The sequence below is a fragment of the Pan troglodytes genome, chromosome 6 (genome assembly GCF_028858775.2).
Source record: "Pan troglodytes isolate AG18354 chromosome 6, NHGRI_mPanTro3-v2.0_pri, whole genome shotgun sequence".
Classification (NCBI taxonomy): domain Eukaryota; kingdom Metazoa; phylum Chordata; class Mammalia; order Primates; family Hominidae; genus Pan; species Pan troglodytes.
The window spans coordinates 54,135,751-54,163,592 of NC_072404.2; the positions used below are offsets into that span (position 1 = coordinate 54,135,751).

Sequence of the window (27,842 nt, forward strand, 5' to 3'; positions counted from 1 at the left end):
AAACAGAGCTCCCATTGGCACGATGCTACTTTAGTGGCCACTTTGTTATGTGCACAAAGGTCCCCGATTTGAAGTAAGTGCTTGTAGAGGCCCACATAATTACTGTGACAAGGGCCATCATCTGTACCAAGTTTCCTTTGAAGGATAAGATAGTGGGTTGGATTCAGTCTCCCAGACACAATGAAAATGACATCATCATTAATAACAACAGCTCTTATTTATCAGGTACCTTCTATATGAAAAGGGCTCTATGAAAGTTGATTAAATACAAGATATGGCTCAGGATGTTAGGGCAGCCCGACCTCCATGTGAGGGCCACGTGCAGGTGCAGCTCATTCCCAAGTCCATGTACTTTCTGATTCACTCAGCTGACAATGAATTTCTGAAGCCTTCAGCAAAGCACAGTTTGCTATATTAATTCGGCACATCAATCTGGTCTGTTGGAGCTGCGCTGGATCCCTGTCACTCCCCACCATAAGTCAGGGGCCGGTCACTGTGTGCCACTTTTTTTAAAGGGCAGCTGTAATTAGAAAGATGAGTAGAAAAAGTGACAAAAGCTACACACCATTTCTCCTGCTAGAGTTGTCTGTATAGTATGAATGGACAGAATTCTGTCATTATAAGCAGAGTGCCTCTGTGAAGGATGGAGCTGTGATCCCGGAGCCCTGAAAGTCATCTGCAGAGCTAACAGCTAAAACACTAATGAGCAAAAATAAGAAGCAGTGACAACTGGGTTCCTCTGCCCCAGCCTGGAAAACAGAAAATTCAATATGCAAATGACAGACAGTGGAAATTAGCTGTGATTTTCCCTGCTCTGTGCGAAGAGCTGGCATTTCCTCATTTATCCATTCATCCAACAAATATTTATTGAGCAACTAATATTTCCTGTTGCTATTTTATGCCCAGTAGCTACATAAAAGATCAAGACAGAAGAAAAGTCTTGCCTCCAGTGTAGAACTGAGAATATGCAAAAAAAAAAAAATCATGTAAAATACAGAGCATTTCAGTTGGTGATAGCATAAGTAAGCTTCAGAGGGCACTGCCATTTTTAAAGAATCCAGGTTAAATTCACATCCCTGAACCTTTCTAACTGTTAGACTTCAGGAAGACTTTTAATCTCCTCAAGCCCCAGTTTTCTCATCCACAAAACGAACAGTATAATGCACATCCCCATGGTATTACGAGGACTGAGATGATGTGTGAATGCTATGAATACTGTAAAGCAGTAGATAAATGTAAATTGCTTCACATATAAGGACTGCTCATATTTTGAGCCTCTTCTCAAATTTCCACCTTGGTCACCTCAAAGATACAAAGAAATATTTGGCAAATGATTTGAATTTTAATGATAGATCACATTTGTTTCTAGTTTACATTTTAACAATGCTAGTGCAATTCAGAGTGCTCCAAAACACCTGAGCTATATATACTCTAATGAAGATAACTTTCATATAGTACCGCAAAGGCGTCTCTGAAGTTCAAGCGAGAATAAAATCAAATAAACAAGTTTTCACAGCTCAAAAGATGCTTCTGAGTGTAAAAATACAGTGTTGGTTATTTCATGTTGTTTTGTTTTGTTTTTGTTTTGTCTTTTAGACTCTGATGCCTTCTGAAGCAAATGGCTTGCTCAACTCCTTGCTGGATATAGTTTCCAGCCTCAGCGCCTTGCTTGCCAAAGCCCAGCACGTCTTTGAGTATCTTCCTGAGTTTCTTCACACATTTAAAATCACTGCCTTGCTAGAAACGCTGGACTTTCAACAGGTGTGTGCTTCATCTTTGTCCCTAGGGAAATATTCAAATTTGCCCCTTCTTTGTATTTGCCCCTTTTTGCCTTTATCTTCCCACATCTAAAATTTGCATTAGACAGCAAAATACAGGAATGGAAGTACCTTTTCATATCTCTGGAAGCAACAGCATAACATAGAATAAGGCCTGGCATCTCTCTAAAAACTGCATGAAACTGATATTGTTGATCTACATTCCACCAGTGTGGAGATTGGGATAGTACATGCATTATCTATAAAGTAAGAAATTACTAACTCAGTTATTGCACAGATGAGATTTCAAGGGCCTGTTTAACTTAATTCAGAGAGCAAATTGCTTTCAAAAACCTTAAAACATATATTTACTTATAAATAATTGGCTTACAAGTTACAGATCATTTACTGCAAATGCAAACACAAACTTGATTTAGTTTAGTGGCTTGATACTAGGTTTTGCTTGAACTCTTTTTGCCTGGGATGGAACTGACTGGGCACGAATGAGGAGGAGTGTGGAAATTTTAGGGTTGGACGTGTAGGATGAGGAGCAAGATAACAATGTTCTCAGAACTGCCTTGGAGACAGAATGTAAGTCCATCATGTGATAGATAATTTGTATAGCTATAAAATATCTGGATATCTTGGTAGCATAGACATACATTAAGACTAGTAATTAGTCTGAATTAGTGATATTTTATGGATTAATAATTTATTACTGGACAAATAGTGTAAGGACTTATGTGTGTGTGTGTGTATGTGTGTGTGTGTGTGTGTAGGTATGACATTTCCCTCTTCTACCAGGTATGTTGGCCAGAAAAATTACCGTAGTGTTTCAAATGGTATCCCAAGGACAGAAAACTCTAAAGCAGACATTCCATTCTTTTGACTTGTTGAATATCTTGTACATTCAGTGGAGGAAGGAACTAGACTTTCAGAAGTGTGTGAAGGAATTGTTTTAAGTCACTATGTAATTGCAATTTAGTTTTCTTATTTTCTCAGGTTTCACAAAATGTCCAGGCCAGAAGTTCAGCTTTTGGTTCTTTCCAGTTTGTGATGAAGATGGTTTGCAAGGACCAAGCATCATTCCTTAGCGATTCCAATATGTTTATTAATTTGCCCAGAGTTAAGGAACTCTTGGAAGATGACAAAGAAAAATTCAACATTCCTGAAGATTCAAGTAAGACAGTAGTAATATATATATGTGTTTAGATTCGTTTGTATCTTGATAATTGGCCTTAATTTATAGTAAGTATTCTGTCTGTGTATAAGGTTGCTATATACTGGCATAGAATCTTCTGCTTCCACCTCCCCAAATGCTGGCATGGCAGCTGACTTTGAACGGTCCTAGTGCCTTTGAGCACAGACAAATCCTCTCACCTGGGTCACTAAGGAACTGTGTCACCAAGGAAACGTCTAAAACACCTGAAACCCCAGCCCCATTGGTTTCCCAGGCTAACCAGTATTGGTGAGGGTCCAGGCATAAAGACCATGAGCACTGCTTTGGTCCATGCAAATGGCCATATTATAATAACGAAGAGAACTCGTCTGTGGCCACCTCCAAATTTGCTCTCTGTGAAGCTCAGGTACAAGTGAATATGCATGATAGGTACAAACGAATATGTCACGATGGGTACAAATGAATATGCCACGATAGGTACAAATGAATATGTCACGATAGGTACAAATGAATATGTCATGATAGGTACAAATGAATGCAAATTAATACGTAATTTTTTGGCCCCAATTTAAGTGAAAATGTTTTTATTAGAAAGGCAGAATAAACATGCTGGTGAGGTTTTGGAGTTTAGACGGTTCAGCTCCATCAGTTGTGCGTTTTTGGACACATTGTTTTATGTGTCTGCATCATGTTGGTTTCATTTATAACGTAGAAACAGTAGCACCTGGCTCATAAGCTTATTGTGAGATGCAATGGATTTGAGGAGTATTGGTGCCTTAGCATAAGGGTATAAATGTATCCTAGTGTATTCGTTTTCTATGCTGCATGACAATCATTGCACACTTAATGGCATAAGAAAACACACATTTGTCATCTCATAATTTCTGTAGGTCACATGTCAGGATTTCTGAGTTAACATTTTTAGTTTTGTACATATCGTGACTATACTTTTTTCTGCAATAAAATTGCTCCTGCTCATATTAAGCTTGCAATGTAAAGAGTAGGTCATTAAATTTCAGTAAGAACAACTTCTATAATTAATGGCTTAAAAATGTATTATGTAGTCATATTCTTTTTTTTTTTTGAGATGGAGTCTCGCTCTGTCACCCAGGCTGGAGTCCAGTGGCTTGATCTCGGCTCACCACAAGCTCGGCCTCCCGGGTTCACGCCATTCTCCTGCCTCAGCCTCCCGAGTAGCTGGGACTACAGGTGCCTGCCACCACGCCTGGCTATTTTTTTGTATTTTTAGTAGAGACGGAGTTTCACCGTGTTATCCAGGATGGTCTCGATCTCCTGACCTCGTGATATGCCCGCCTCGGCCTCCCAAAGTGCTGGGATTACAGGCGTGAGCCACTGCGCCTGGCCTATGTAGTCATATTCTTAATTTATACTTTGGGGAAAGTATTTCTATCAATTTTATTGTCAAATAATATTTTTCCTTTCAAATGGGAAGTTTGGGAAGATGAAAGTAACATTTAAAACAACCACAACAATCATACCTTGAGTATTTATAAATCATAGTATCAAATCTAAGATAATATTTTCATTTTATTCTTATAAAGCTAAAATAATTTTCATTTTAAATGTTCTCTTGATGAGTAAAGAAATAGTTATACTGAAGTATTCCTTACTAGCTTAAAACCTTATAAGATTTAGTTCCTACTCATTATGGTGATGAAATCTCTACCCTCATCAGGTGACCATAGATTTGGACAATTTAGTTAAGTAAATCTTTAATTGAAATCAACTAGCATCACAAGACTCATGAGAGCCACCAAGAGGGATTAAGTACTTGCGTGAAAATAAGGCAATTTAATATGTCAAAATTAGTAAGTTTGATGGTTCTGCATGGGTTCATTAAAGACAATTCAGTAGTAACTTGTAAAGCTAACTTCATAAAAAAAGCTCAGTTCTGGTCTCAATATTGTGACTGTTGAAATGAGAATTTTCTTGATGAAAAACCAGATTTATTTTTTGAATTGTCATTTTCATTTTCAAGTGTCCATGTCATTATTTAATACTCTTTTTGATTACTTAGTTTGAAAATGTAAGTCATTCTTTCCTGCCTTTGAAGTCACTTAAGTGAACATAGTATGAAGTTTCTTATGAGATGAGAGCTGCTGAAAACTATAACAGGGAAAAAAAATCTTGTTTTACTTCCTGTCTTGGTTTATTTGGTGTTGCTATAAAGGAATATCAGACACTGGGTAATTTGTAAAGAAAGAGGTTTGTTTGGCTCACAGTTCTGCAGACTATACAAGAAGCATGGCACCAGCATCTGCTTCTGGTGAGGCCTCAGGCTGTTTCCACTCATGGCAGAAATTGAAGGGGAGATGCCATGTGCAGAGATCACAGGGCAAGAGAGGAAGCAAGAGAGGGGGAGGAGGGAGATGCCAGGCTGTTTTATTTATTTATTTTTAAACAAGCAGCTCTCTTGGGAACTAATAGAGTGAGAACTACACTCATTACTGTGACAATGGCACCAGAACATTCATGAGGGATCTGCCCCCAAGATCTAAAGACTTCTTGTTAGGCTCCACCTCCAACACTGGGGATCAAATTTCAACTTGAGGTTTGGGGGGACAGATATTCAAACTATAGCACTCCCAAAGTTCAGAGTGGTGTCAGAAAAAAATATGGCTGTCATTGAAAATGAGGCATCCTGGATATGTGAATGAATTTCCCTATTAACCTAGGCATCGTGTATCATTAGCAACTTTTTTTTTTCTTTCTAATTGCAACAGCACCGTTTTGCTTGAAGCTTTATCAGGAAATTCTACAATTGCCAAATGGTGCTTTGGTGTGGACCTTCCTAAAACCCATATTGCATGGAAAAATACTATACACACCAAACACTCCAGAAATTAACAAGGTCATTCAAAAGGTAAGTTAAAATAAATGAGAATCATATAGACCATACATACTCTAAATCAGGAAGAAATCTTTAAAAATGTCTGACATAATTATTATGCGCCTTGGATTATGTAAAAGGCTCTTGTTTGGAATCTACTTCATTTTAGCCTGAGTGTTTTTCCTGTCATTGTTATTGTTAAATCTGGATTTGCTGACTCCTTCCCTTAGAGGACACTTTGGGGGTTGGGGTTGTTATTTAGAATAATTAATGCAGTGAACTTACAGAACTCTAATATGAAAAGTCAAGGACAGTGAGACAGAGAGGAGGACTGTTTGGAGTAATTCCAGGAAAACTTTGAGAACAAATGCTAATCTGTTTTGCTTGGTGCATCCAACAATTACGAAAGAATCAAACATGATACATACAAACTGATGTATTAGCAGTTAGTTAGTATTTTGGTTAGTGATGTTTCTGAATTCACTGTAAGGCTTTGCTTCACCCTGTGGAGAATAAGGTGAGATGAAGACACCAAAGCAGGGTGTACCCAGGAGGAATTGAGACACTATGTGGCTCTGCTTATTTTCCTTTTCTTACATTGTTTAACCTCTCTAATCTATTTACTGCAGAATTTGTTATTGTTAATATTTGCACTTTCTTTTTAAATAATTGTGTTGTATTTTCCTGGAGTCTTTTCTTGCCTGCTAGGGGGCCTGTAAGCCTACAGGCACCTGGAAAGGGGACATTTTACCAAGGACACAGGAATAATTTGGTCTTATTGTCAAACACAGAAGAGAAGATACCTGCACTATTCATGATAAGCTTCCAAGCCTCAAATAGTATTAATAATTTGGAAACTGTGATCATATGGCATGGGATCATATGAGCAGTTAAGTCATTTTTGATCAAACTTGCCTTCATGAGTTTCATGCTTCTGACCCTTGGTTGCTGTGTGAGGTCACAGCACTGTTTCCTGTAAGTTCCCTTTCCCACTTTGCCACCTACCTCAGGGGTTGCATTTACCTCTGCCTACTCTGAATGGTATTTAAACTTTAAAACATTTATATAATTTATTTAATTTTTGTTTTGTTTTGTTTTTTGGAGAGACGGAGTCTGGCTCTGTCACCCAGGCTGGAGTGCAGTGGTGCAATCATAGCTCACTGCTTGGCTGAAGCAGTTCTCCTGCCTCAGTCTCCCGAAGTGCTGAGATTACAGGTGTGTGCCCCCACGCCCTGCTAACTTTCTAGTTTTTTTTTTTTTTTTTTTTTTTTTTTGTAGAGGCATAGTCTTGTCTACTTCCTAAAAAAAAATCTTGAAAGTGTCCTTTCGGAGGGATATTTGCCAAAAGTCTGCACTCTCACATGGAACGACATTGATCTCCATATATCCTCAGTGTGAGCTGTTCTGTTGGGCAGCAACTCTGGCCTCACAGCTGCCATCCCAGGACTGGAGCCTCTGCGCCATTACTCGAATTTCCTTAGTGTAGTAAGCTTTTTAGGGTTTTGGATATTTAAGGAATTTCACAGAAAATGGCTCCATATCACAGCTCTATTTTAAATTCAAAATTTAAAAATAGGCCATGACTTTAAAAAAAGATGATATGCTATATTATTATGTTAATATTATTAATATATGACTATAGCATTGCATATTATGATGTATTCTGCAGTATAACAATTAGTGTGATGATCTCTGCTTTTAAAGAGCTCACCCTATTGTGGGGAAGAGAAGGCAAATAGCTGAAGAAATAAGTTAGATATACTATGCTGTAAGGACCATTCAGTGCAGCAGAGGCACAGGCTGTAGGGGGCAGCTGGTCTCCCTGGAAAGAAAGACTGGGCAAAGCACTTGGAAGGATGGGTTTTCTAAGCCCCTGTGAGGTGGAGACGGGAGGATTGTGGGCCTGGACAGAGGTGTGGGCACGTGCCAAGCCCCACATGTGTGTTCTGAGAATGATGAGAATTTTTGAAAAATCACCAAAGATTTCACTGGTTCTTGCTTAGCCCCTTTTTAGATATTGCAGGCAGTGTTGAGAGCTGATGTCTTTTTTACTTATATAAAATGGCTAACAACTTTGCATGCTGGTGTCCTGGTTTTGCACTTGTAAAGCTGATTTTATGGCATTGTACCTGGGATGAATTATCCTAGCAGTCAGCCATGGCTATTTGGTTTTATGAAAATTGTTTCTAGTCATTAGACTCATGGTCTAAAGTCCCACAGAGCTGGGAGACGCTTGTAGGTTTGCCTCTTGGGCTATGCGAAGCAATATTATCTACAGTGTTGGAGTGGCCCATGCTATAAATTATTTAAGACGTGGTCTTTTTCTCTCCATTACTTCTTGTTAGGTGGAACCATCTGAAGTTGCCATTTTTGCAGGAAAAAAAATCTATAAAAGTTGGTAATTTCATTTGGTTTAACTTGTAATAGCACAGGTGACACCCAGAAGCATGATGCTGTGGTAAGAAACGTGTGTATGTGTGTTGGAAGGCTGGATTTTGGTCCCCCTTTTCCTAACTTTCTGTGACCTTGGGCTTACTGCATTCTCTCTGAAGGACTCTTCTCCTCTATCTGTGAAATGAAAGACTTGAGTAGATCCGTGATTTTCAGTCATCTGGGAGACGGCTCTTCATGGGGGATGCATCAGAATTACCCATGGACCCTTAGTAAGGCCTTCCGCCTCTGGGCTCTGATATCCCCATCCCTGAACACTTGTACCCCTCACACCCATCCATACCCTTCCACAGAGCTGTGTGCACCTCCATCTATCAGCCTTAAAGACAGTGGACGTCAAGCATTTTCATGAACTGGAAAAAAAATGATGGCCAAAACTTCTAGAGAGTGTTAAAAGGTAAACTTAGGGACATTAAAATTTCAACAAGTTTATTTGAGCATTCGGTTATTCATGAATTAGGCAATGCCAGACAATTCAACCCTCCACTGACTATGTTGGGATGTGTGGGATGTGGGGTAATAGAAGAAGCTTGTATAAAGTGTTTGCTGCAGCAACAGGGAGAAAATATATTTGTTAAAGTCAAAAGTCCCTAGTTGGAGGTTAGTTGGAGTTTTCTGATTGGTTAATTTTAATTTTTGTTTTACTGTTTGCATTGATTTGGGTTTTGGTTTGCCTACATAGGAACTCAAGGTGCTATAACTGTCTTAGCCTAACAGCCTCCCGATCAACTATTTTAACAGGAGTTAATTTAACTCATACTCTAAGGGTGTCAGACTCAGTATTTGCAAAGAAATTGATGCTATTTCCATGTCATTAGTCAAGAGATTCCAATGTATTAGTATGCTCTTTTTATTTTATAGGTCAGAGTTGTGTTCAGTTTTGGCCCTAGGCTGATGAAAAATTGAAGAACAATGTGTAGACACAATGTGAGCTTGAAGGGAGGCTATGAAAGAAAAACAGATAAAAGAATTATATTGTTTTCCCAAGAATAAGTAGCATGCCTGAAATGATACTTCAGTGAGAATCACCAGGCACATTCTAGGCCCCTGGTGCACAAAGTAGGTTTAGTCTGGGCTTCTAAGGGACGTATAAGCCCATGAAAACAGACCGTCTTATTTTCATCTAGCTCTCTCCTTTTGGCTAAAGGACAGAGCTTTGAACTGTCACACTCAGTGTCCTCCTTTGTGAAACTGGGCTAAATCATAACTCTCAGTGCCATTTGGAAGTGGAAAAAATACCAGAAATAATATTCAGAAAATAGTAAACCAATGGGATCTCCTCCCCTACAAGTGTTATTCCCAGAAATGCATTCTGCCATTGTTGCCTCTGGGGAGTGGGGAAGACAGATGTCACCTCAGAAAGAGGAAAGAGATGGTGGAGGCCAGTGGTTCCAACCAGGGTGGGGTTGGAGAAATTTTACCCAACTGGGCACATGTGACAGTATCTGAAGATATTTTTAGTGTCATAAGTAGGAGGCGCTGCTGGCATCTGGAGGCTGGAGGCCAGGGATGCTGCTATACATCCTACAATGCACAGGAAAGCCCCCACCCCCAAACAAATAATGATCTGGCTTACAATGTTAGTGGTGCTGAGGTTGAGAAACCCGAGCATAAAGGGGTATATAATGCCAGACGGGAGCGGGTGGGAGCCCCTGGGAAGAGAAGGATGAAAGTAGAGGAAGCTGGTGGTCAGGTGGGCATCCTGGCTTCTCCTCTACTGGTGATGGTCCCAAACAGGGGCTGTGGGATGATGGAGGAGCTGCAAGCTGAGGGCCTTGGCCCTACCCATGTGTCTTGGGGGATAGTCCCTGTGTAGGCTGGCCCTGAGCTAGCATGTGGTCCTAGCAGTGTGGCTGAGCAGAGGAAGGATACCTGAATTAGTGTCTCTGAGCATGGAGTAGAAGGGAGCCAGATTTCCCTGACATCCATGTCCTGAGCCAGTGTGTCAAGTGGAGGCCTTGGGGACCTGCTATGAGCTGGCTGCTGTGAGAGCGAGGTGGCCTCAGCACCAAGCTGGCCTAGGCCAGGCTGGCAGAGGAGATGGCTGAGGCTCAGAAAGCAGGAGCCGAGGTGAGAAGGAAGCAGCAAGGGAGAAGGCAGCAGCAAGGGAGAAGGCAGTGCCAGACCCCGAGGTTCCAGGTAGGATGTGGGCTGGGCAGGCCAGGCCCTGGCAGCACCACAGACAGGCAGACGAGGCACACGACTGTGGGAGTCCTGGGCCCTCCACCCCTGACTGTCACCAGGCTGCCCCTAGAGAACATCAGGGGGTTTGAGCATTCACCCCAAAGAGCCTGAATCACTCAGAAGATGCTGTTTGAACAGGGAGCCACTGTCAGCAGGCAATTTTGAGACTTTGTTCTCTCTTCACCATCCCCAGTGGGTAAAAACTGGATCAGCTACAGGAAATAGAGAACTACCTTTTCTTTGCAGCCCCAAGCAGTGAGGTGTTAGATATTTGGCTTTGTAGCATCATCTGTCTGTATGCATAACATCAATCAGGAAACAGAGCAGGTCCCATAAAATGGCAGCCCTACGTTGGGAACCTGGTGATCCTCTGTCTGGAAGCCGCCTGCAGAGGAGGGACTCTGATAGTTATGTTTGTTTCCAAGTCTTCCCATGCTGCTCAAGATGGCAAAGTTTTTCAGTAACCTTGTGTATCACTCCAGACATGGCAGCAGCCCACGCATATCTGGAATTTAAATGCCATACTTCCTTGGGATCCAGTGTGCCTGAGACGCATGTCCTCACCTGACCACTGTGTTGGAGAGGTCCTTCCTCCTTTCAGGCTGGCCTCAGCAGGTGGCAGAGATCAGAGAGAGGCCACCAGCGGTGATCCAGACAGCCACGCCATGTCTCTCCCTGATCCCACTCTCCCTGTCCTCTCAATGCCCAGGGCAGCCGGTGCTCCTACCTCCAGTTCCAGCTGTGGGGGGCTCCAGCTGTCTTTCTCTTGCCTTTGTTCCTGGAGCTTATCCTCCCACCTTCTTAAGAAGTATCTTCTCTCTTCAGGCACCCCCAACAGGCACTGTGTGTTTTTGCTTTGTTTTTAAATTAACATAGAGTAAGTTCGGCAGGCTTTTTTTCGGTCGACAGCTCTCACATTTGTCTGGATCAGTACACAGAACAGTTCCATTGCCCGAGCCCACACTAAATCCCTCATTTTGTCCCTTGGTAATCACACTGTCTTCCCACCCTAAACCCATCTGTTCTCTATCACTATAGGTAGGTTTTCTTTGTGAGAATGCCCTATAATGGAATCATCACCTGTAACCTTTGAAAGTGGTCTCTTTTGCTCAGTAGGAGGGCTGTGATTCACCCAGGTCATTGTGTGTATCAGCAGTTGCCTCCTCTTTATTGCCAAGTGGTATTCTGTGGTGTGGATTCACTGCAGTTTGTTCGTCCATTCACCCGCTAAAGGGCGTGGGGGTTTTTTCTAATCTTTGGTGATTATCAGTGGAGCTGTTACCTTGCTTTTATCACTACTTGAAATTATCTCATTGACTTACAGGCATACTTGTTTATTATTTGTCGCCTGCTGTAATATAAGCTTCATGAGGGGCAGGAGCTTGTCTGTCTTCTTGGCCACCGTCCCCAGTGCCTAGAAGAATGCTAGGAATACCTTCAGCAGTGGCTGTTGAATAAGTTAAATAATACTAATTATTTGGCTCTTGTACCCATTTGAGCCAAAGACATTCTGGTGTTAAATATACAAGGGAGATAGAGTAGACTGTATGCCAAGCCCTCTGCCCGCTGCGGGAGCCTGGCCTTAGCTTTGCAGATATGCAGTAGCTTTGTCTGAGTTTAGCAGTGGTGGGTGCCATCAAGAAGATTATCTCCCAAGGTCATTAATTTCATTTACTGAGCTTGGGCCAGGCACCTTATGTGGATTATCTCATGTACGCCTCACAACCACCACTGCAGGTAGGTACTAATATCCCCATTCTATAGCTAGGAAAACCAAGGTTGAAAGAGGATAAGTTAGCTTGTCCAGGTCACACACCTATCAAGTGGTGGAGCTGGAATTCAGGCCCAGTGTATTATTTTGAAGCCTGTGATTTGGTTTGGCTGTGCCCCCACCCACATCTCATCTTGAATTGCCATAATCCCCACCTGTCAAGGGCAGGGCCAGGTGGAGATAACTGAATCGCCGGGGCAGTTTTCCCCATACTGTTCTCATGAGAGTGAATAAGTCTCGTGAGATCTGAAGATTTTATAAATGGGAGTTCCCCTGCACAAGCTTTCTTCTCTGCTGCCATGTAAGACATGACTTTGATCCTCATTTATCTTCTGCCAAGATTATGAGGCCTCCCTAGCCATGTGGAGCTGTGAGTCAATTAAACCTCTTTCCTTTATAAATTACTTAGTCTCAGGTATATCTTTATTAGCAGCATGAAAACAGACTAATACAGCCTGTATTAGTTTTCTCAGGCTGCCATAACACAGTACCACAGATTGAGTGGCTTAAACAACAGAAATTTATTTTCTCAACATTGTGGAGGCTGAATGACCATGATCAAGGTAATGGCAGGACTGGTTTTTCCTGGGGCCTCTGGCTTGCAGACAGCCATCTTCTCTTTGTGTCCTCACATGGTTGTCCCTCTGTGTGTGTGTCCTAATATCCTCTTTTTATAAGGACATCAGTTATATGGATTAGAGTCCACCCCAATGACCTCATTTTAACTTAATTGATGATTTAAATTGGATCTTTAAAGACCTATATCCAAACAAGGCCACATTCTGAAATATCGAGGGTTAAGACTTCAGCATATGAATTTGGGAAGCACATAATTCAGCCAGCCCACAACAGTGCCTCTTTGGAATGATCTTTTACCACTTGTAAATGGAAATAATTAGAGCTATCTATGAAACTTGCAAACCCTGTCCTTATGGTTTTGCAGCTGGTTATGGAATCACATTGAAAAATAGTAGCCCAGGGAGGCTAGTTAGCTAATTACTACAGGAACATAGGACTGCGTACTAAAAACAAAAAATAAGTAGGAAGCACTTGGAAACCAGTTGCAGGTCATCTCTCAGCAGCCACCTGTCCTCGGGACCTATATGAATTCCCCACTGAACCTTGGATGCTCACATGCATGGCGTTTGTTCCTTGGGAACGTTCCAGGGCAGGGTCCAATCTCACTCATCTGTGTTAACTACCTAGCACGGTACAATGATGCACAGTGTTTGCTTGTAAAAAGCTTGTTAAGCTGCATTTATGTATGAAGATTTTTGTTGCAAAGCCATTTGGAGGAGGAGAAGATGTGCTTCGAATTGTTTTCTTAATTAAAAATTTTCCCTAAAAATTGAGCTAAACGTTACTTCCCCCTTCCCTTTCGTCACTAGAGACCTCCTCTGTCAGAGAACCAACAATGTCTTTTTTACTCTGACAATAGTTTGCTCTCAAGTTACTGAAGCAGTAACTTAGACATGCCTATCCATGGGAGGCCTGCTAATTTGTGCCTGAGCAAATTTTTCCAGACTAAGGATGGCTTGCAGCTGGTGGTAGGAAAGCTGATCCATAATGGCCAACTTTTAGTTTTCCCTGTAGTCCAGGTATGTTCTGTAAATAGGGTTTGGTGCTAGGTATATGAGCCAAGGACTGAGAACCAGGAACCTACTGGTGGCTATGACCACCCTGTGGCTATTGTGCAGAACCCTACCTTACATGAGGCATCAAAGCATTGGCATCCCTGCCTCAACCTCCCTCATGCCCTTAGATTAGCTTGTGTGGCTTCGTACCTTTGCCAGCATCACATCCCAAGAGGCTTTTTTTTCTTTTTCAAAAAATATCAGACGGTGCTTAAAACTGTAGCTTTTGGTACTTTCAGTAATCTTGACATATTTAAGAAATCTGATTACTTTTTCTTTTTGTTCTTTTCATGGCATCTGCATTTTTTTGCTGTTTCCTGAGTGCAGTGTCCATTTTGTTATTAGCCAATGTATCAGTCAAGGTTCAAGCAGAAAAGAGAAAACTGGTTAAGTTTAATATGAATAATTATTACTATAAAAAGGCATTAGAGTAACGGTGGATTGGTTATCAACAGTGAAGAGATCTCTAAAGAATGCAGCAATGGCAGATACAGGGAATAACTCTTGCCCCTAGAGCTGGGGCAGAGAACCCAAGGAAGAAACAGAACTAGAAGTGGCTTCCCCATCCAGGCTTGAAATCCAGACCCTACTGAAGTTAGCACAACCATGGCCCATAGTATGGCAGAGAAAATCACTGAGGTGAGTGATAATTGCCATGAATCTGCACTCTAGGGTGTCTGGAGAAGTTCTACACTTTTCAAATCTGCAAGGCTATAAAAGGGCATACCTGAGGAAGTCATCTAGGTGGACATGCCACACCTGCAGAAATCCCTGGGACGCCACTCTTTGGGATGCTGTGGATGTTGCCTATGAGAGGGTGCCATGTGCTGCTGGTTATGTGCATTGCAGGAGCTGAGGTTTAGAGAAGCTAGATGTGGGGGAATCCAGGAGCTTGCTCCATGGGAGCCTGTTGGAAGCAGCACACTGGAATCTGGAAGAGAAAATCCCTCTTCCTTCACTGTCCCTCCAGAGCCCTCTTCTGGCAAAGCTTAACAGTGTATCGACTGGCAAGGGAGAATGTCTAAAAGGCCCAACTTTATTATTGCAGAACAGGCAATGAAGGGTGAATTTCGAGTTGTGAGAAGGTAAATTAATAACTGGCCAGCTGTAAATTGGTTTCTTTGTTTTAGACTATTGAAGTACAAAGAGTTTCCATAAAGCACATAAGTTCTTAAATGTAAGTTTTAACTTATCAAACATATATTGAATAGAGGGAAGAATTACCTGCTCTAATCCTGACACTGCTAAGAGCTAATGTTGGTTCCAAACCTCATTTATGCCTTATACCTACAATAGGGGTTGGCAATTGTTATACACGTTTTGCAGGTAAAGAAAGTGAGTCTTAGGGGTAAGTAACCTTACCAAAGCTGTCAACAGGAGACAGAGATGGGATTTGAAACAAAGTCTGTTTAACTCTAAGGCCAATGTTTTATTTTTTTCTGTTATATTTTACTGTATTCTCCAAGTAGAAATTCACATGTGAGTATATCTATTTCTGCCTCAGAGGAACTGCTTGTGGTATGAAGGAGATGTGGAGTCCCAGTGACAAGGGCATGGGGAAGACTGCTTTCTATGGAAGGAACTGGCCTCAAGTTGCCAAATTGGAATATCGGGTTATGATGGGCAGAGATCGGCTGTCAGTCTCATCTATCTGGTATAGTGGATTCTGATTGGATCTGGAGCAACAGAGCAGGACAGATAGAGAGTTTTACATTTGCTCATAGTTCCAGAACTCTAACACCAATAATTTCACTGTTTTAAATGCAGATTGAATCACTCTTTATTGAGCACTTACTTCTGTAAGGTTAGAGGAACCATCATGTTCACTGTATTAGTCCGTCCTCACACTGCTATGAAGAAATATGGGAATCTGGGTAATTTATAAAGGAAAGAGGTTTAATTGACTCACAGTTTCACATGGGTGGGGAGGCCTCAGGAAACTTACAATCATATTGGAAGGTACCTTTTCACAGGGCAGCAGGAGAGAATGAGAAATGAACAAAGGGAGAAGCCCCTTATAAAACCATCAGATTTCGTAAGAACTTACTCACTATCACAAGAATAGCATGGGGAAACTGCCCCCGTTATTTAATTACCTCCCACCATGTTCCTCTCATGACACGTGGGGATTAGGGGAAGTACAATTCAAGATGAGATTTGGGTGGGGATTATGGGAAGTACAATTCAAGATGAGATTTGGGTGGGGACACAGCAAAACCATATCAGACGCTTTCCCAAGTCCTCCCTCATTTACTTCTCACAAGAACCCCAGGGAGTAGACATTGTTAAATCCATTTTATAGATTAAAAAAGTAGTAAGAATTGGGAATGTTTATATTCCCAAGTTTATTAGATGATAAACAGAAGCTCATGGCTTGAATCCAAATTTGGCAGACTCTGCAGCCAATTTATTTTCATTGGCCATATTTACAGTATTAGTTATAAAATAATAAGGATCCTGTATACTAAAGCTTCTTTCGCTATCATCAGTTTGGGATACTGGGTACCTAATTTACCTCATTTTAAAAAATAACTTTGTGTAGCAATGCATGGCGTTTCACCCATCCCCAGAATCCTGACTGCCTTCACCTTTGGGAGGATGAGAATGAAGTAATACAGTTTAAAGATATTTATTTGTTTGTAAGCAGTAGAGATGGGAAACAGCTTGGCCATCAACACAGAATTTGGTGAATCAGATATAGACTGATCTTCAGGGGAATATCAGGCAAAGTGAAGAATAAGCACAGGCTATTGCTAGTGTTGTCATTAAATGGACACAAAGCCTGATAACTAACTTCCATAGAAATAAAAATTCTTGGTTCCATGATACTTATTAAAGGTGAAAAATGTGAGTGAAGTGGAAGCTGCCCAAGCCTGGAGTCTACATAAACTTGTACGGGCTGGAAGTGCACAGGCTCTGCACATATGAGGGGCTATTTCCATGTGCAGAGCAATGGGGAAGGGCACTGGTGGGACCTTTAGGCAGGTCAAGGTCTTTCCCAGGGAGCCCTACAGAGAGAACAAAATTCATTGCAATCCACTTTCTGACTGTAGGCATCAAATCAGTTATCGGAAAGCAAGTTGTCAGTGGTTCGGTGAGGCTCTCAGATGGGTGAAAGTGGCCAATATGGAACATTTAATCAAAACTCAGCAAAGTTGCCCAGAGTAGAAGTAATTACATTTTACAAGTGGCCTTGTTTGATATAACCTCCTATAAAATAGCAGTTCTCTAAGACAGCAGTATCAGTAGAACCGTGAATGTACTTTTTCTGTGAGACTAGATAATATCCAAACCCTCAGATGAGCATAGATGTTGCTCTTTTACTGACCTTGGATACCTGCAATTTTCCATCATTCGTTTTCCTGTCTGCTTGGAAATGGTGGTCTATTTGATACAATCTTAATTAATTTATTAGTGAAATAGCACATTAGAACATGAGGAAAGATTATAAACATATAGTTCAAAAAATAATACAAAAACCCAAGATGTATTTTAAACAAATGAAAAGATGCTCAAACTTAAGTAATAGTAAGAGAAATGCAAATCCCCAAAATGAGATATCTGCAAATGAGATATCATATCAAAATGGTGAAGGCTCAAAATTTAATATATTTTGTTGTTTGGAGGTATTAGGAGAGAGTCACTCTCATGCATTGCTGTTGGGAGTGTATTCGTGTGAAGTCTTTGAGGCCATGTTGGGAATATCTATCAATACTACAAAGACAGCTATTCGCACATGCAAGCAAGGATATTTATTGTGCCATTGTTTGTAAGCAGTAGAGATGGGAAACAGAGACTGGACATCAATACAGAATTAATTGAATCAGATACAGACTGATCTTCAAGAGAATTTCAGGCAAAGAAAGAACGTGGATAGTATGAGTGAAGAAAAACAGAATACCAACATATGCATCTGTTTTTGTAAACATGTAGATAAACTCAGGGGGTCCACATTGAAGAACCAGTAACGATGCTTCTTCTGCATTTGAAACTGGGCTTCTAGGGGACAGAGTAGAACCCTTTTGAAGGCTTGGAATTTGGTACAGTGCAAAAAGTGTATACAAGATAAAATCCCAGGAAGTCTTTTAAGCTAGTTATTTCATATTCTATTGAATTTGTGTGCTGTATTGAGGACATAGGGCACTGGAATTTAGTGTTAGCATCCTAGGGGGCTGACTGTGTGCCCTCTAAATGCCCTGTCTAGCCATGTCCTCTGTATGGGAAGGTCAGGGCACAGGTCCCTTTTGTTTCAGGGACAACAGACCAGCCTTTCTCTTTTCCTCCCATCCATCCATCCATCCATCCATCCATCCATCCATCCATCCATCCATTTATCTGTTCATCCATCCACACATCCATCCATCTGTCCATCCATCCATCTACTCATGCATCCATCTATCCATTTATCTATCAATAAATTCATTCATTTATCTGTCCATCCAACCATCCATCCATTCATCCATCCATCCACACATCTATCTGTCCATTCATCTATGCATTCATCCACCCGTCTATCCACCCATCCACCCATTCATTCATCCACACATCTATTCATTCATCCATCTATCCATGCATCCATCCATCCACACATTTATCTCTTCATTCATCTATCCATTCGTCCACCCATCTCTCCACCCATTCATTCATCCACACATCTATTCATCCATCCATCTAGCCTTCTATCCATCCATCTATCCATCTATGTATCCATTCATCTATCCATCCATCCATCCATCCATTTATCTATTCATCCATTGATCTATTTATCCATCCATCCATTCATCCATCCATCCATTCATCTATTTGTTTATCTCTCTGTCTGTCCATCCATCCATCCATTAATCTATCAATCCATTCATCCATTTATCTATTCGTCCATTCACATATCCATCCATTCATCCATGTATTCATTCATCCATCCATCCACACATCTATCTGTCCATTCATCTATCCATTCATCCATCCATCTATCTACCCATACACCCATTAGTTCATCCACACATCCATCCATCCATCCATCCATCCATCCATCCATCCATCCATCCAAATCTATCTATCCATCCATTCATTTATCTATTCAACCATCCACACACCCATCTATTCATCTATTCATTCATCTGTTTGTCCATCCATCCATCCATCCATCCATCCATCCATCCATCCATCCATATATCCATCTATCCATTTATCCATTTAAATCCATCCACACATCCATCCATCCATTCATTCATGCATCTATTCATCTATCCATTCATCCATTTATCTATTCATCCATCGACACATCCATCCATCCATCCATCCATCCATCTATCCATCCATCCATATATCCATCTATCCATTTATCCATTTAAATCCATCCACACATCCGTCCATGCATCCATCCATCCATCCATTCATCTATCTGTCCATCCATCCATCCATCTATTCATTCATTCAACCATCCATTCATCTTCTATCCATTCATCCATCAATCCATTCATCCATTTATCTATTCATCCATCGACACATCCATCCATCCATCTATACATTCATCCATTTATTCATCTATCCTCCCAACCATTCATTCATCCATTTATCCAAGATGGGGAGGAAGCAGGCTCTTATTAGTATGAAGTGCATTGAGGGGAATCGGGGGATGCTGTATCCGTGGGTTTTTCCCTTCCTGATTTTGGCCAAGTGAAAAAGAAATATTTTTCTTTTATCTACTCTGAATATGTCTACTTGTTTCCTTTTCAAATCTTCAAATTCCTCTGCCTCATTCCCCTTTGATGCAATAAGAAAAAGGTCTGAATAAGGAGGGAAGAGGGTGATATAACTAAGAAAATAATTGATATAACACAAAATAATGAATACAACAGAACAAATAAACCCAGAGCTAATATCTTGTGCTATGACCTAGTCACATTTTAATATTTTCCTCTATCTTAAAGAAGGAATAACTGCAAGTAAGAGAGGAATAAATCATTTTCTAAAATTAAAAGTTAGTAGGTGGTGTATAAATGAAACCAAAGCCCAAGACATTTCTCCTAATTAAATAAAATGGAAATAAGACTTTAATCACAGGATATCTGAGAATCCTGACACACTTTTAGTTGGGATTATGAGCTCTGAGCCTCATTAGTTCCCTATAATCTTCTGAAGGTGATTAATTAAACAATATGATTATGAATTTATAGATTTAAACGTGGTAAATGTATTTCAGTCCATTGCTGTTTTTGTTTATTTATTTTTTTTGATGCTCAAATGATCCCAACTGTGGTCAGTGGGCACCTCTTCATTTAGAATTCCATGTTCTTTTAAAAATTAACTTTTTAATTTGGAGGCAGTTGTAGATTTACATGCATTTGTAAGAAAAAACACGGAAAGATCGGTGTACCCTTCACTGAGTTTCCTAATGGTAACATCTCATGACACTACCTATAATGCAGTATCACAAACAGTATTCTGCCATTGATACAGTTCACTTGTCTTCCAATTTCCCATTTTACTGTGTGTGTGCGTGTGTGTATTTAGTTTAATGTAGGCTTAGCACCTGTGTAGGTTTGTGTATTCATCGCCAGCACTGAAGCAGAACAACCACATCACAGCAGGGTCTCTTGCTTTACCTTTCATAACCACAGCCATTAATTCCTACACCACTCCCCCGCAAGTCCCTGACCCCTGCCAGCCACCAATCAGGTCTTCATTTCTATAATTTTGTCATTTCTAGATTGTTGTATGCATGGAATTATACAGCATGTAACCATTTGGGATTGACTTTTTAAACTTAGCATAATTCCCTAGAGTAGTATCCATATTGTGCAGATATCAGGAGTTCATTCATTTTTATTGCTGAATAACATTCCCTGGTATGCATGGTCCACAGTTTCTTTAACCATTTACACTTTGTGGGACATCTGGGTTGTTCCCAGCTTTTGGCTATTGTGTCTTCTGTTTCTCTTTTCTTGCCTTCCTGTGGATTACTTAAACATTTTTGAGCATCCTCACCCTAAGACATGATTTTAGGATACCCATTCTAAAAAATAATTTATTGATACTGTCTTTGAGTGTATCTTTTTGCATGATGTTCTTACAAAGAACGTCTGGCTCTAGATATTGCAATACAGACATACACACGTGGCTTACCACAGTTCATTGGCATTGAGATTTTACCACTTCAAACCAGGTATGGAAATCCACTTTGACTTAGGTCCCTTTACCTTCTCTGCTTTTAAATATCATCATCTTGACTATCAGAAGGTGTTATGATTTATGTTTTAATCATCAAATACATTTCATAAAACTCATGGAAAACAGTATGGTCTGTTGTATTCACCCACATTTCTGCTCTGTTGTTTTTTTCTTCCTTCCAAATGCTCCAAGATTCCGTTTCATATTTTCATTTTTTAAAGTTTTTCTTCATCTGAGAATGTCTTTATTTTATCTTCATTCCTAAAAGATATTTACATTAGATTCAGAATTCACAATGACAATTCTTTTCTTACATCGTGATAAATGTTAGGCTACTTTCTTCTGGCTCCCAGGGTTTCAGATGAGAGATTTGCTAACCTTTGAGTGGATGTTCCCTAGAGGTAACATGTTATGGTTCTCTGGCTGCTTTAAAGCTTTTACTGTGTTCAGATTTTAGAAGTTTAATTATGGTGTGGTTTAATGTAGATTTCTCTCAGTTTATCATATTGAGTGTTTGCTAAGCTTCCTGAGTCTGTAGGTTTTTGTATTTCTACAATTTTAGGAAGTTTTTCAGCCATTGTTTCCTCTCATACTCTTTCAGTTCCACTCAGTTTCTCCTCTCTTTCAGAGACTCTAATGACACCAGTATCAAAATTTTTATTATTGTCCTATAGGTACTTGAGGCTCTGTTCACTTTCCTATCAATCTCCTTTCTCCCTGTTGCACAGATTGGGTACCACACATTGATCAGCTGTCAGGTTCAGTGGTTCTCTCCTCTGCCATCTCCATTCTTCTACTGAGACCATCTAGTGAGTTCTTGTATTTGCGTTATTGCATTGTCCATTTCTGGAGAATCCATGTGGTTCTTTTTTATAACTTCTTTTTATTCATTGAGATTTTCTGCTATTTTGTTTGCTTCAAGACAATTTGTAATTGCTTGTTGAAGCATTTTTTTAATGATGGGTGCTTTAAAACACTAGCCAGGTTATTCCAATATCTGATGTGTCTCAATATTGGCATCAATTGATTGCTTTTCTTAATTCTAGTTGTCTTTTCTTTGGTTATTTTTATAATGGGTGGTTTTCAATTGTATCATGGGTATTTTAAGCAATATAATAAGAGACTTTGAGCCCTGTGTAAAAATCTTTTGTTTTTGTGGGTAGTCATTCTACTTAGGCTTAACACACAGATCTTGGCCCACTTTGTGTGCTGTGGTTCCAATAAGAGTTTAATTTTGGTTTATCTGATGGATCTGGGACTCCCTGATGCTGCAGTATGAAAGGACAGATGAGATTTCTCCAGTCCAGCTGCCTCCATGTTGGGGAGATGGAGCCTCCAGCAGTTGGAGAAGAAGGGGACTTCTTAGGAGCCCAGGTCTTTGTTGCATCAGGAGCCATCCTGCTGTGGGGCAGCCAGTGTTTCCAGGCCAGGTCACTTGATATTGTGAAATACTCCTTGCTCTGTCTCCTGGGTGCTTGTTGTGGTTCCTCTACCTTCAGGGGAAGAACAACCATTTGCCTGGCTATTCATTATCAGTGTCATCCGAGCTGATCCGCCACTTGGTGTTGCAGCGGCAGCTTGGTTTGTTGGAAGGACTCCTGGTCCCTCCAGAGAGGCAGCCCAGCTAGGCTGCCTTCTGTTACTAGAATGTTAGAAATGTGAGGTATTTTGGCTGGGGATTTTAATGTGTGTGTGTGTGTGTGTGTGTGTATTCTCTATTTGCAGTTTTTAAAGATTTTACAGCTCTTCTACATATGTTGCATTAATAATGTTATTCAACCTTTGCATATCTGTATGCATTTTTGGTTAGTATAACTGGTGTTTACTGAGTATTTGCTATGTGCCAGGCCTGGTGCCAAGGTATTGGAATACTAATTTGTCTTAATACTTACAAGAATCTCTATCCCTTTTTTTTTTTTTTTTTTTGAGACAGAGTCTTGCTCTGTCGCCCAGGCTGGAGTGCAGTGGCACGATCTTGGCTCACTGCAAGCTCCACTTCCTGGGTTCACGCCATTCTCCTGCCTCAGCCTCCCGAGTAGCTGGGATTACAGGTGCCTGCCACCGTGCCCAGCTAATTTTTTGTATTTTTTAGTAGAGATGGGGTTTCACTGTGTTAGCCAGGATGGTCTCGATCTGCTGACCTCATGAGCCACCCGCCTTGGCCTCCCAAAGTGCTGGGATTACAGGCGTGAGCCACCAAGCCCGGCCTCTATCCCTATTTTTATTGAAGGCTGAAGCTGAGAGTTCAAGGTTTTCCTCTGTTTGCTTTGCTGGCTGCTTTTCAGCTCCTGTGCCATTGTGAGGGTCTCCTAGTGACCCTAGGGAGATGTGGTTAGACTCTCAAACCCTCCTTAAACATTGTCCCTTTGGCATTTAGACTATTTTCAGTATTAAATGTAATAATATTGCAATAGACATCTTCATGGAAATAACTTTATATTTTATTTAAACTATTTCCTTAGGATAGAAGCCTTTTATCTTGAGAGAGTAAAGCATGTGCATTTTTTATGGATCAGTGACTGTATTTTTCTGATACCAAATTATTTTATAAAAGTCTTATGCCAGTGTACTCTGCTAGTAGCAATAAATGAAAAAATATACCAATTTTATTCTATCCTCAATAGTGTTGGGTACCATAAAACAAGTAAGTATTAGTTGAGAATGTATCTTTGAGGAAGAAATGTGGGGAAGCATTGATTAATTTGGTCAGTATATACTGGGGACATATGCTGTACCCAGCAGTGACTCTAACACTGGCGAGACAGTGGTGAACAGGCAGGTAGCCCCTGGATGGACAGAGTCAAGGAGAGAGGTCTCAGAGGACTCACCTGTGACGTGAGAGCATTGGAACTTTTCCTGTTATTGAGGAAGGCATTAGCTGGCCTGCAGGCAGATCTTTGCTCTGGTGGCCACATCATATACAGTCCTTGTTGGAAGGTTTATCTTAATATAACAGCTGAATAAGAGACATATCCAAATATGCTTCATTTTGCAGGCTAATTACACCTTTTATATTGTGGACAAACTAAAAACTTTATCAGAAACACTGCTGGAAATGTCCAGCCTTTTCCAGAGAAGTGGAAGTGGCCAGATGTTCAACCAGCTACAGGTGAGTGGTTGGTCTTTGCCACCGAGGGATGGGGAGCTACTGCTAGGGCATGTCCGAGACATCAGGGCTGCCCTGTAGAAGATTCTACAGAGTCACATCAGGCATAGTGGTTCTAGTTGACTCATATAATTGACATAAAACTAGAGATGTGTGAAAACTTTTTGTGAATTTTCAGTATTTTACCCATGCAAAATGGTATCGTTGTGAGAATGATTAATAATTTGTTAATAGTAACCTTTTCTTTAAATTCTTTATTAAGCTTAATGCTTTTTAGATTGTTTGCATATTTTTGAATTATAGGTCTATTCAACAATCAATGATCATTTCTGCATATTCTGTATTGATAATATTTTTAAAAGGAACAACTTACAGTTTAGAATGGCCTACCTCCCTTAGAGCCTGACAATCATTAATGTAAAACTTTAATTCAGGTAGATCACCTAATAATTTTTTGGGCATTTGTGTAGCTTCAACTTACCTTAACTCTGATAGGATGAGAAAATATGCCTGCATTTTAATTCATGTTTAGTTTTTTTATTAACCACCAGGTAAGTAGTTCAGAGTATGGACTCAGGAGCTAGAATCCTTTGAGTTTGATTCCCGACTCAACCCCTGCCACCAGTTGTGTGATCTTGGGCTAGTCACTGAAGTTCTCTGTACCTTGAGTTTCTTCCCTGAGAAATGAAGAAGCGATAGTAGTTATGAGGTATAAATGGGTCAGGATACATGGAGCCCTTGGAATAGGTTTTGACACAGAGAAAATGCTACTGTGTGAGTCTGAGTTTTCCAAGAAGCAGATGCCAAGACAGGATTACATGTGCAATAATTTTATTTTGGGAAATAGCTGCTGAGGAAAGGAAGAGGAAGCTAGACAGGTTGGAAGCAAGGTTGTCAGTGGTGATGCAAGTCTGACCCTGAGGAAACGAGAGAGGGAGAGGGTCGGGTGGAAGCATCCTGGTGGGCCCTGCAATTTAATGGAAATCAGATAAGGCCGAGAGGGAGTCACAGAGCTAAAGTCAGTTATCAAGGTAGGGGTCCCATGTCAGTGGAGTCCTGTGTCTCCTGGGAGTGGGCCTGATGTGGTGGTCATTGGTGAGAGACAGCCCATGGGAGGCGTGGCCTCAGGGCAAAGTGCCATGGATTCAGAGTGCAGCAGTGGGCCCTGCCATTTCCGTTTCCTGCAGTTGGAGGTCTGCGATGTTCATTCTCACAGCGACCATGGCCATATGTATTAGCTAGTATTGTAATCTTCTTTAATTTGTTTGTGTATGGATTAATTTGTTAATACAGACATCAGCAAACCTTTGCAGTTAATGGGACAGATAGTATTTTAGACTAGATAAGGTCTCTGCTGCAACTATATATAATCTCATGCAATATTATAAGCACCAAGTCGAGAATGTACAAATATCTAGGAGAACATAAAACAGTGCCTAACTCGGCCTCAAAAATCGGGCAGCTCCTTGTGAAGTCTATGGTGTACCTGAGTACTGCTTACTAAGTAGCCATGTCAGAAATCAGTCACATGTTCAACCAGTTGAAGAACTTATCTTCCATAGGATAAGACGGCGTAAATTGTTCCTCTATTTCTTAGCTTTGGGATCATGCTCAAGGGAACTCGCAGTGCCTTGGGTTTGTAGTAGTCGATGTGTATGTTGCAGGCCTGGTTCTGCCACTAGATGGAGTGGTTAGAGTCTCTGAGGAAAGCCCTAACTTTGCTCTGCTTCCCTGTTCCATCAGTAAAAGACAACGGTACCCTCGTGGGGATGTTGTTGAGATTAAATGACATGATGCATAATAACTACCCTGCACATTGACTGGCAAATAGCGAATGCCCAGTGAAGGAAGATAAATAAGATTCCAAAAAAGAAAAGCAAACACCAAACTTTCATAATAAAACCTTGTCATCCTTAGACAAGATTAGTTAAAACTATCACATGTAATAAGGTGAATGTGAGAAATAAAAGAGCTAATTACAAAGGGTACATATTACTTGAGAATTCCTATATGGACCTCTTGTGATATTAGGTTATGTGCTGGACCAAAATCTGGATAGTGTACAAATATTCTCCAAGAAATTGGCAAATTCCAAAATTAATTCCCAGTCATTGATCCTGAGGCAGAGCCTGGATACATCAGTATCTTTCCCTCTCAGCTTCTTGTTGGTTGTTGTATGTTGTAAGTGTCAGGCAGCGCGATGCAAGTACATGGATATCAATGGCAAAATAAAGGGGCAAGATGTCATGAAGTTGATGAAAAAATCTTGGAGAACTCTCCACAGTAAACAATTTGTCTCCAATCATTGAAAAATGAGGCGAAGTCACAACCATCGATAGTAATGAAAGAAGAATGGTACAGATGAAGCAATGAAAGATGCTTCCGAAGATGAATAGCCAAACATTGAGAGAGGGTTTGGGAAATTCTGAAATCCTCCTTCAGAGTTTTCATAACAATGACCCTCTGTTTACAACTGGCCTCTGGGAAAGGCCATGCAAAGGAAAGGAATCTTATAGAAAGGTTCATTATATAGGTTCGTTTGAAAATTTTGCCGAAAACAAACCACTTAATTCATTCTTTGTTTTTAGTATTAATACATAATTACAACTACAACATAAATTTTCATAATTGTTGATTTTGTTTTTCAAGGTAAGCTTCTAATAAGATGTTATCCTGTTATTTATTGTGGTGTTTTAAAACTTCTTTTAAGTGGATTCAGTTTATGTGCCTTGTTCCTTTGTAATGAAACTTTGAATAAGTCTAATAAGTATTATTCAATAATACGAAATAATGCAATTATTTTTGTTAAGCTATATTATTTTTCTTTAGGAGGCCCTGAGAAACAAATTTGTAAGAAACTTTGTAGAAAACCAGTTGCACATTGATGTAGACAAACTTACTGAAAAACTCCAGACATATGGTAAGTGTGCTGATGGGCATGGTAGTGTTCTTCTGCCCATATGGCTCTGCCACTTGGGTGGGTCCTCCCCCTTGGGCCATGACATTGCTAGGTGACTTCCAGCAAGTCACTTTTCCTCTCTCAGTTTCTATTTTCTTATCTAGATCCTGAAGGGCTTGAACTAAATACTCCCCAAAGTTTGTTTCATACCTGAAGTTTTTTCGATTCACTGATTCAGGACTTAACTAGTAAAGAACCTAGTTAAAAAGGAAGTTTTCTGATTCAAACACAAGAATTGTGAATTACAAAACAAGTTTATAAAAGAAATTATTATTATTATTGAGTTAAAAGTAACTTGAAAGCCATTGCATAGATTTGAAAATGGGAAGCTCAGATAAAAACATTACCTATCAGTAAACATTTATTGTACCTCTGCAATTGATGTATCTGTGAATTCATTTAGGTGTTTAACAAACATTTGCTGGACACACGAGGAGAGCCAGTTCCATGAAATAATCCATAGAGGGGCATAAAATATTCCTGTTCCACCATGCAGTACAGAGAAGAAGATGACCATGCTTAGAAACTGCAACACTGTGGCAAAATCAGCGATCAGGGCCCTGCCAGAGAAGCTCTCAGGAGCCTAACCCAGTTGGTGGGGACCTGGAGTCAGAGGGAGGACAGGTGTCAGGCTGTTCCAGGTCCCTGGCTCTCTCACACTCTGCTTGTACATGGGAAAGGGTTTCGGATCTGCCTTACATATGAAAGTTAGAGGAAGGCAAGACATTTTATTCGGCGTAATATAGTACTTCCCTTTAAAAAAATTTCTGGTGAATGCA

General features: G+C 40.5%; 1 protein-coding gene across 4 annotated transcripts in view; it reads left to right on the top strand.

Annotated features, from left to right (window-relative positions):
- Positions 1 to 27,842, top strand: part of ABCA13 (ATP binding cassette subfamily A member 13) — a 477,235-nt gene that overhangs the window by 140,706 nt on the left and 308,687 nt on the right. For all 4 annotated transcript variants that reach the window (XM_009442731.5, XM_016957445.4, XM_009442734.5 and 1 more), the window contains exons 25-29: positions 1,597 to 1,761; positions 2,760 to 2,937; positions 5,682 to 5,821; positions 23,994 to 24,107; positions 26,934 to 27,024. In XM_009442731.5, the coding sequence (XP_009441006.5) occupies positions 1,597 to 1,761; positions 2,760 to 2,937; positions 5,682 to 5,821; positions 23,994 to 24,107; positions 26,934 to 27,024 (688 nt within the window). The remainder of the gene's footprint in view (positions 1 to 1,596; positions 1,762 to 2,759; positions 2,938 to 5,681; positions 5,822 to 23,993; positions 24,108 to 26,933; positions 27,025 to 27,842) is intronic.